Source organism: Marmota flaviventris, chromosome 13, assembly GCF_047511675.1.
Source record: "Marmota flaviventris isolate mMarFla1 chromosome 13, mMarFla1.hap1, whole genome shotgun sequence".
Taxonomy (NCBI): Eukaryota; Metazoa; Chordata; class Mammalia; order Rodentia; family Sciuridae; genus Marmota; species Marmota flaviventris.
In genome coordinates, this window is record NC_092510.1 from 102,993,513 (window position 1) to 103,004,369 (window position 10,857).

Genomic DNA, 10,857 nt, shown 5'->3' on the forward strand with positions numbered 1-10,857 from the left:
AACATCTCTCAAGTCCTAACATAACAACAATCACATTAAATCCAAACACAACAATTAAAAGACAGAAACTGGCAGGCTGGATTTTAAAAAGAGCTCACAACCATAAGCTATTCACAAGAAACTCACTTCAAATTCTATGACATGAGTTAAAGTAAAAGAGTAGGAAAAGATATACCATGCAAAAATTATTTTTAAAAAAGCAGAAAGGGGCTGGGGATATAGCTCAATTGGTAGAGTGCTTGCCTTGCATGCACAAGGATGGCCCTGGGTTCGATCCCCAGCACCAAAAAAAAAAAAAAAAAAGAAAGAAGAGAGTTACAGTGCCCCCCGCCCCCATCCTCAGGGACATAGTCCCAGAACCCCAGGGGAGATATGATATCGTGGTAGACCTACAATAAAGGTTTTTTTTGTTTTGTTTTGTTTTGGCACTGGGAATTGAACTCAGGGGCACTTGGCCACTGACCCACATCCCCACCCCTATTTTGTATTTTATTTAGAGACAGGGTCTCACCACGTTGCTTAGTGCCTCACCATTGCTAAGGCTGGCTTTGAACTTCGATCCTCCTGTCTCAGCCTCCCAAGCCACTGGGATTACAGGTGTGCACCACTGCACCTGGCTGATACCAAGTTTATAAATTAAGCACCATAAGAAGTTAACAACAGTAGCTAATAATAAAATAAAACAATTATGCTGGGTATGGTGGCACATGCCTATAATCCCAGTGGCTCAGGAGACTGAGGCAGGAGGATCACAAGTTCAAGGGCAGCCTCAGCAACTTAGTGAAACCCTAAACAATTTAGCAAAACTCTGTCTCAAAAATTAAAAAAGGGTTGGGGATGTGGTTCAATGGGTAAGCACCTCTGTGTTCAATCTCTGGCACAAAAAATAATAATAAATAAATAAATAAACAAAAATCATAACTACCATAACAAAACTGCCATCATTGTTATTCTTGCTCTTCGAAGCCATTATCATGTACAATGAGGGTCAAATATAAGCACTGCAAAACCATGATCTAATGACCTAGACAACTACTAAGTGACTAAGGGGAGGGTAGTGTATACAGCATGGACACACTGAACAAAGCATGACTCATGTTCCAGGCAGGATATGAAAGATTTCATCATGTTACTCAAAATGGCAATCTTAAACTTAGGAATTATTTATTTCTAAATTTTTCATTTAATACTGTCAGAGCACAGTTTACCATGGGTAACTGAAACTGTGCAAAGCAAATGCACAGATAAGTAGGGACCACCGAACACGGCTATGAGATAAAGTAGAAAGAAAACTACTAAAGACGTAGAGATCATTACATAATGGTAAGAAAGATCAACCCACAAGTAAGACCAAGAATACCCTCTGCCAGCTACTGACAGAAATACTAGACATAAAATCTACAAGGTTATAAATATGAACACAACCAACATGGCATCCCATTGGCTATAAAGAGCTCTCCACCCAACAACCACAGAATACTCATTTTTTTCCCAAATGCCAATGGATCGTTCGCCAAAACAGAGCACATTCTGGAACAAACACTAACAAGTTTAAAATAATAGAAATCAGTTTGTTATCTTACTGTAAAAGTAAAATCACATTAGAAATAAAAGCAAGAAAACAAGAAAATCTCTATAATCCCTTGGAAATTATACTAATAAATGATTCCTAAGTGTTATGGTCTGAATGTCTGTGCCCCGGTGGTTATGATGGTAGGAAGAGGTGGGGCCCTCCGGAGGTGATTAGGTGATGAGCCCTGCCTCATGAATGGGGTGCACATCCTGCAGAGAGGAGAAGGAACCTGTCTTCCCTCTGCCAGGTGAGGACACAGAGAAGGCACCATCTATGAACAGGAAATGGGCCAGGCACAGAGTCTGCTGGTGCCCGATCCTGGACTGCTGAGAGCCATTGCCAAGTAGGAATGACACATGGCAATTTCTTTGTCAGCCTACCCAATGTTGCTTAGAGGAAGGACTCTCCATATTGACCCAGGTCATTTGCAGTGACACTGCATGTAAGGTGACCTTGCTCAAGGACCAGGGCGGATCCCGGTTTAGGGCGGATCAGGGTTTAGGGCTCTCCTTGGGTTTAGGGAGGTTCCAGGTTTAAGGTGTACCCTGCTGGGAATAGGGCGTATCCTGCTGCCTCAGGCTCGCCGCTCGCTCCTTGAGTTCTCACGGGATTCAGAGGGTATTTGGGATCCAGAACATGGATTTGGCCCAGAATGTAGATTTCCCCAGAACATGTGTAGAGTGCTGGTGTGAGTTCGGGAATAAAGAGTTGCTGTTTGAATCTACAAGGTGTGTGGTGGCTCGTGATTTTGTGCCCAGCCAGAATGCGGCATTGGACTTCCCAGCCCCTAGAAATGTGAACAATAAATTTCTGTCATGTACAAATTACCCTGAGGTATTTTGTAACAGCAGCCCAAAATGGACTAAGACAATGGGCCAAAGAGGAAGCATCAAAGGAAAAAAATTAAAGATAGATAGAATCAAATGAAAATGAAAATATAACCTATCAATATATGTGAGATACAGTGAAGGTGGTAATGCTGACAGTAACTGCTTACATCAGAAAAAGGTCCTGCTCTCAAATCAATATCTAAGCTCCTAGCAGGGTGTGGTGGCACATGCTATAATTACAGCAACTCGGGAGACAGAGACAGGAGGACTGCAGGTTCAAGTCCAGCCTCAGCAAATTAGCAATGCCCTGTCTCAAAATAAAAATTAATAAAATTTAAAAAGGGCAGAATAGAGCATCCCTGGCTAAATCCCTCATGCAAAAACCCATACTAAGCCCTAAGCCTGAAGAAACCAAGTGAAATAGACCAAGGAAGCAGAAGAGGCAGGTATGGCATAAAAGGGCCAGAGAAGAGGCCAGAGGGAGGGAAGGTTCCACACCTGGGTCATTCTAAGATCAGCATGCTGGTTATAATACTTCACTAGTTTTGCAAGAAGTTACCCCTAGGGAATCAAGTAAGGGCACCCAGATCTCTGCAGTGTTTCTTACAACCACGTCAATATACAATGATCTCAAAATAAAACTGGCCATGATTTTAAAAGGTATTTCATAGAAAAGATATTCGAAAGGCCTAAAATCCGCATTTTAAAATGCCCATCATGTTTAGTCTTGGGGGAAATGCACAGTAAAGGCACAGACAGCACAGTCCACCCACCTGGACAATGACAGGGAAGGACTGACAAGCACCGATGGGAAGGGAGCTCACTGAGCCCCAGCGCCCTGCTAATGGGAAGCACCAACGCCACCCCTCTATAAACAGCAGGCCCTTTCCTATGACTTCACACACACACTCATCTCCTGAGTGAGAATGCCATGTCTACCTGTGCAAGACAAATGAAGACACCTGTCCACAAAAATGAAGGTTCACATCCACTTTACTCATCAGAGCCCTAAACTGGAAACCATCCACGTAACCATTATAGGTGAACGGAGAGGTCAATGTGGGCAGGACACAGATGGAAGCCTACTAGGGCTCGCTTGCTCGAATCTCAAATATCCTGCATCCAGCAAGGAATAGCAGGTCCTCGCTGTGTGCTTAGATGGCAGGAAACTCCAGAAAGACAGGTCTGATGTGCTGCAAAAGGAAGCAGGTCAGGGAAGCCCTGGGGGACTCTTGGGGAACCTCAGGCAGAGAAAGAAATGCTTTCTCTCAATTGTGGCAGGGGTCAGAGCAGTGTGCCTTCCTTTAAACCCATCTAACTGTATTCTCAAAAATGTGCATCTTAAGGCTGGATGTAGCTCAGTGGTAGAGCACTCACCTAGCATGTGTGAGGCACTGGGTTAGATCCTTAGCACCACATAAAAATAGATAGATAGATAAAGGTACAAAATGTGTAACTTAGTGCATGTAAATTACAACTCTATAAAAGTGGTCTTCTCAAAGGTACAAAATAAATCTGCATCTTATACCTACAGTGGGCAGTAGCTATGGTACCCTAGCAAAGACTAAACAGTGAGACATCTGTTCCCTCCTCAGAAACTTCCACGGCTCCACTTCACACACAGGAAGGCCCAGGCGAGGACTCATCAATTGATCAATCAGCCACTGGAGCCATTCCAAGGTCTGGCCCAGATCTTATCCAGTCTAATTGTGCGCTCCAACTGCCACTAGCCTTTCCCTTAGTAAAACACCACAGCCACCGCCATTCCCCTTCCCTGCCTCTGCCCTGGTTTTTACCCACCGGGCCACTCACTGGGTTCCACTTTCTTTAAGGGAACACTGTAGATGCCCTCCAGGGAGGTCTTCTCACTCTTCATATACCCTCCCGGTGGCATCTGCCCCTCACTAGACAGGGAACCACCAGAACTTTCCTTATAAGTCTTTGCATACATGGCTAGCCCAGCATTACCTGAGGCCTGAGAAGCACAGCGGGACCCAAGGTCACAGCACATGCTCCTCATCTGAACAGACCCAAGTCTAATTTTGATTGGTCAAGTCTGCAGTACCCAGGGAATACTCAAGCACACTAGCTTAATGGTCTGACTGGTGATGGTTCAAGGTTAACCACTGTTTTCAACCTCCTGATGGTACAAAGCAGCATGCATTCAGCAGAAATTGCACTTTGAACTCTGAATTCTGATCTCTTTGGGGACTTAGCAAAATGCCAAATCATTTTCCCTCATGATTCGGGACCACAAGGACCAGAAATCACTACTCCAGTGTGCTGTGCTGCAGACTATGACAATCAGGAGGTTAGGTGTATTAAATGTGTTTCTGACATCGTGATATTTTTGATTTATGATGGGCTTCATGTGGACCGAAACCACCATAGGTGAGAAGCACATGAAAAAGAGGCCTAGCATGCTCTAGGCCTTGCATTCCATCCCCAGCATCATTTAAAAAAGAGGGCCAGGGCTGGGGTTGTGCAGCAGTAGCAGAGCACTTGCCTGGCATGGTGAGGCAGTGGGTTCGATCCTCAGCACCAAATACAAATTAAAATAAAGGTTAAGCTCTTTAAAAAAAAAAAAAAGGGCCAGGTGGGAGCTCAGAAATAAAAACTCAAACATCATCTTTCTGTATAGGTCAAGAGAAGCCATAAGAGTAGAAATCTCCATGACACAAAGACTCTAACTAGTACTGGGGGTATACCTAGGTGGTATAGTGCTTGCTAACATGCAAGGAAGGCCCTGGGTTCCACCTCCAGCACCAAAAATAAATAAAATGGAATGGAAGGGAAGGGAATTGGGAAGGAAGGAAGGAACGAACGAATGAACGAACCAAGAGCAAGCCTGTAACCATTCCCGCCAAGGGTATGATGGTCCCCATGTTCAGCCAACACTGCCAACCCAGCGGCCCTAACTCAACCTCCTGCACAACTGTCACAATCCAGTCTCCTGGATTCTGCTTTCATAGTGTCTCCTGGCTCAATCCACCCCCCTAATTCGCTGTGGCTTTTTCAGCCTCAGAGACTCAGTTCCCAGATGGTCCACCTGTCCATGGCCTCCTCCCACTCTGACCTGCTAAAAACATCTTCCCAGGCACACACCAAACAATCCCCAGGCAGCCTGAATGCCATAAACAACCTGGCCCCAGACTGTTTCCAACCAATCGCCTACTCTTTCAATCCACCAGTTTTGTGGACTTGTCTGCCTCAACAAGATTAATCCACTCAGTGCCCCCAAAACACTCTGCCGCTGCAAGGGTGCAACCAGATACCCTCCCCTGTGTCCCTGGGGGCTACCCAAGCCTTCTCCATCCTTCAAAGCCTGTTGTCCCGGCACCCTCCCACCCCATGCACCTGGAGGCTCCTCTTTTGCAGCCCCCAGTCTCATCATGCAGTCATCTTCTAACCCCTGCATTATTCCTGTTTCCTCTGTGTCTGTCCATATTTTGTGGGGACTTTAATCAACAAAGCAGGAAATAAAAATCCCCCTCTGTATTTCCTATAATAAAAAACAATGCACAGGGTGGCCATTCATTTGTCATTGGTTATGACTTGACACTGGCTCCATTCTGGCCACCCTAACAATGAAAATGACAGCAATCCATGCTTTTCCACAGTGCAGCTAGGTGATGGGGAAGGGCGCTGGCACACAGCACTACTAGGCCACAAGAATAGTCCATGGCAGAAGGCCATGAGCAATAAGAACTAAGGGCCAGCCCTTCAGAGACGTCTGCCCAAAGCTTATACCCTGAAGCACCATGAGGCCAGCCCTCTAGAGAGTCACTTGAACTTAAAGAGTTAGAACTGACCAAACTCAAAGATGGATTTCCATTCTTGGGCTAATACTTCACTTAGGCATCAAGCTAGGAAAGAGACCATTTACAAACTGACTTATCTTTGAAAATATGAATCCACCCGCTTCTGGCCACCAGGACAGAACTACAAAACACATCTTCCCCTTCCCCCATTCAAGAAGCACCTGAGCACCCAGCAAGGTGGACACAGAGCTCCAGGCAAGACCAGGACTCCAGCCACGCACAGCTGCACACATAACCAGACAGGCAGTTCTCAGATGCCACTCAGAGGACCAGCCGCTGGCCCTGCAGCCTCAGTTCCACCTAACAGCGCTCATTTAAACCCAGCCCAGAAGTACTCAACTCCTTTCCAAGAACAACAAAGGCTATTTAAAAACACAATCTAAAGTAATAAACTCATAACCTAAACAAATAATCACCTGGAAGAATTTGGCAATATGCTTCTGAAACTGTCAGGAGAAGGCTGCTCCCAGGAAGACGCGCCCCAGTCCAGGGACGAAGCGAGAGAGACTCCACACCAGCTCTGGAGCTAGAAAGGGGCTCCCAGCACTGAACTCCTTTTGACCAATCTACAACAAAACAGCAAGCAACCCCCTGGAATTGATAACGAAGGGTTCTGCCCCTAATTGCAACTAAACAAACCAGGGTCAAAGCTACTCTTAATGCCTACAAGATGAAGCAGCCCGCAGCGGCTCCAACACTCTCCACGTACGTACGTACGAGCTGGCCGGTTTAAACGCACAAGCGACTGTGATCTCTCACTCCACACGTGCCTGTCAAATCAGCTGTTTAAATGACTCTAGCCAGAGTGGGAGAGCAAGAGGGAGGGAGCGGGGTGCAGCATTCCCCACCACAGGGACCCTGGGCAGGTAGCAGCCACTATCTAGCCCAGTGGGTGTTGGTAGGACAGAAGGCTGAGCTGCCGCCCAGTGCCAGGTGTCAGCAGCTCAGCTCCAGGGCAAAAGCACGTGGGTTTCCAAGGAGCTACACAGAAACCTTGCAATGACTAAGAGCCAGATCAGACACAGAACTGTCCTTGGGATAACAAGATTTGATGTCCCCCACTGTCCCTGAGAGTAGGGCACATGTGAAATGCACAGTGGACTGGAATTCCACAACCCCAGTCCAGCACTTGATTCTGTAAAGTAAATAGCATTTCGAGTCACCCTTTAAACTTGTTACTAACTTATTACGATTTTCACCCTAAATGTTACCAGACTCCTCTTCTCTTAGACTTCTTAAAGTGAAGAATTTTCAACATATCCAATAAGTTACTTCTAAAAAATATTAAAAGACTGTCAATGAAACATGAGAGTTACCAAAAAAAGAGGGAGGTGGACCTACAAATAAAAGCACAGGACAGGACAGCCCACGAGTCTTGGCTGTGGCACCAGAGCCAGATTAAGCTGGAGGAAATATTTCGGCATAATCCAATGCCTGAGGCCTGGCAGGGTGAGCACCAGGAGCCTGCCACTGATTATACAGATGGCAGCCGGGTGCCCAGGGACACAGAACCCCAGAGGCAAACCAAGAAGGTGGCCTTCACAACCAGCCCTAGAGTTTGGCATGCTTTCAATTCCTACACAAAAGGAAAGCTGGTTTCACTTCACAGCCTAAGAAACAACTGTATACCTATAAAACACCTAAGCCACTTCTCCCAGCAAGCCTGCCCACACTGACTAACCACTGAAGTGCCCAGACTGGAAGTGTCGCTTTCAGTGAAAAGCACATAAGCTGCAGAGGTAGTGGAGGATAACAAAGATTCACCCCTGTATTAGGATCAAAGTTTGAGGGGAAACAATCTACATATCCTGCTAAAATCACTCCCCACCCAGTTGATGGAAGACACAACCCCACACCAGCTATAGCGAAATGACACCCCAGCTGGGACCCCCTTGACTACAGCATACATAAAATTCCTTCAACTGAGCCACGGCGAGTTTCCTTGGTCATCTGAATTGGGACCTTTCAAATTTGTAAATTTAAAGAGAGTTTCCTTTTTTTTTTTTTTTTTTTTTACATCTACTCCCCTTCAAAACAGAAAATTTCTCATTGAGCAAAAATGGATGGAATACGGATCTCCTAAAGCCAGAGTGATATGCACTGTTAGCTAAAGTCCTGTCTCCAACTGGCACAGCCATCCCGGCTCCATCCCAGGACATTTGAAAGTACCTGATCTTCAGTTACTACCAGTGTCTCTAGTCTTCACATGCCCACCTCCCAATAATTCCAACTTACAGCCCAGTGCCAGGTTTTGATTCTCTCTCCAATGAGGTAGAATACCCAAGAGCAACCCATACTGATAAGCTAGACCGACCAGATACAACCTTCTGAGACAACACTTACCTCTGGATAGCTAACAAGATCCAAGATGAATGCCAAGGCTGAAAGCAATAAAACAGACACTGGCCTTACCAACAAATTGAGAGCGCAAATGACGGAAGCCCCTTTTGTTAAATATTTGAGTCTAACAATTCATCAGGAGAGCCTAAGCAGGCACAACCTCAAAACCACAGAGGTGAACCTTGCACACAGGCCTGTAAGTCATGCCCAAGAACTGACCAGGTTTAACAACAAAATCTGAACTGAGCAGCACCCATAATCGTCAGAGTGGCACATGGTGGACAAGCCTTGGTGAAATATTACACAACGTGGAAAAAAATTCAGTGAGCTTGGATGAAGGAGGAACCTAAGCACACATCGTGGAATACAGATGCCTCAGAAGACATCACTGTGGAAGGCACAGGAGGGGCCAGCCAGCAGGGGTGCCTGAAGCCACTGGGTGGATGGTGCCCAACACCCAGCGACACTCCAGTGTCATTTTCTAAGGTGTTACATGTACATTTTATCAATTCCACTTAAAGTCAGGTATGTGGCAGCATTTTTCCACCACCATACAGAACCTGAGAGAAATTCAACATAACCAGGGAACAATGATCGTAAACTGAAAATTCTAAAAGAAAGGAAAGAATCATTTTCCAACTGCTACTTACACAGCACAAAAACGAGTTTAAAATAAAGCTGTGGGCTGGCTCAGCGGGACAGCGCTTGCTAATGTGTAAGGCACTGGGTTATAAGCACCGCATATAAATAAACAAAAAAAGGTTCATTGACACTAAACAATATTTTTTAAAAATAATAAAGCGTGTATTTAATCTGAGACTCACAAAACGTGTTTGTGCTTATGACTAACCCGAGGCGGACTGAGGCACAGGCCACTGTCACACCGAACGCCTGCTCAGCAAGTTCTCAAAACTGGTCAACTAACCCTTTTCTCCAAGGGCTACCTCTGCCCTTCAGTCTTGCTCTAGAATCAGTCATTTATCACCAGAATAAAAGCAATTAATTCGTGCTTCAAATTAAGAGGCTTACACCAGTGTTAACCCCTAACTTTGGATTGAAACAAAGCACCTAAGGTTAATTAATAGAGGAAGCCAGGAATCAAGGCACTGGCGCACCACCTGGTTTGCAAAGTTCCCGGAGCAGGAATCAGACCGCCTTAATCCACTAAGCACCTTAGGCCTCACCAAGAACTCCGTCGCAGGATCACCCAGCTCCGCGACCAGAATTACCGGAGGGATCGCTAAGATCCACGCAATCCGTGCAAGGCCCAGCTGCGGGCCTGGGAGTCAGCGGCCCAAGATCTGCAACCACCAAAACCGGTGGCGAACGGGTCGCCTGGGCGTCCAGGGCGTCCCTCTGCGGCGAGCCTCGCCGTAGGCGCTCTGGCCACCGCTCGGGACCGCGGCCAGCGGGCGGCCGGCGCCCCCGCGCCAGGCGCCCTCCGCCCGCGCCCCCCGCCCGCCGCGCACCTAGCCCGTAGGCCTTGGCGCAGATCCACTGCAGGTTGGCGGCGATCTTGGCCCGCGCCGCGTCGTAGCGGTCCAGCGGCACCAGGTCAGCGCCGTCCGGCGGGGCCTCCATCCTCCGCCAGCCCTCGGCGGCGGGGCGGCCTCCCGCGTCCACCATCCGCAGACAAAGGCCGCGGCGGCCCGGCCGCAACAAAGGCGCCGCCGCCCTCCCGCGCCGGCCCGCCGGGCGCACGGCCCTCGCCTCACGGCCGCCGCCGCCGCCGCCGCCCGAGCTGTTGTTGCATGATGCGGGCGCCGAGCCGAGGCCGAAGAGGCGCGGAGCGGGCCGGCGAGGATGCGGCGGGCGGGCGCGGGCGCGGGCCGGGGGCGGCGGCGGCGCGTGCGCGGCCCCGGGAGGTGGCGGCTGAGGCGGCGGCCAACGGGCGGGAGCGAGCGCACCGCCGCTGCCTTGCGCAGGCGCACTGAAAGCCACAGCAGCCCCGCCCCTTTCCGCAGGCGCAGAGCGCGCCGCCCGCGGCCCCGCCCCCGGCCTAACCCTGACACCCCCGGCGTCCGCAGGCGCAGTAGACAGCCCGAAAGCCTGCCCCGGCCCCACCCCCGTCCGCAAGGGCACAGGACGCGCCTGAGGCCCCGCCCCCGTCGTCAAGCACAAGGGAAACACCTGAAGCCCCGCCTCCAGCCCCGCCCCCAGCCGCTGTGGGAGCGCGTAAGTCCCCGCCCCCTCCGCCAGCGCGTGGCACGCGCCTGAAGCCCCGCCCTTCCACCCCGCCCCCAGGTACATTGCGCACGCCTGAGGCCCCGCCTACAGTCCCGCCCCCAGGCGC

General features: G+C 48.9%; 1 protein-coding gene across 5 annotated transcripts in view; it reads right to left on the bottom strand.

Annotated features, from left to right (window-relative positions):
• Camsap1 (calmodulin regulated spectrin associated protein 1) overlaps positions 1-10,275 on the bottom strand; it is a 59,350-nt gene extending 49,075 nt beyond the window's left edge. For 3 of the 5 annotated variants that reach the window (XM_034636069.2, XM_034636070.2, XM_034636068.2), the window contains exon 1: positions 10,034-10,275. In XM_034636069.2, the coding sequence (XP_034491960.2) occupies positions 10,034-10,190 (157 nt within the window). In that variant the 5' untranslated portion in view covers positions 10,191-10,275. The remainder of the gene's footprint in view (positions 1-10,033) is intronic. The other 2 variants (XM_027942065.2, XM_071601147.1) reach the window with 2 other exon arrangements.
• Positions 10,276-10,857: the final 582 nt, after the last annotated feature.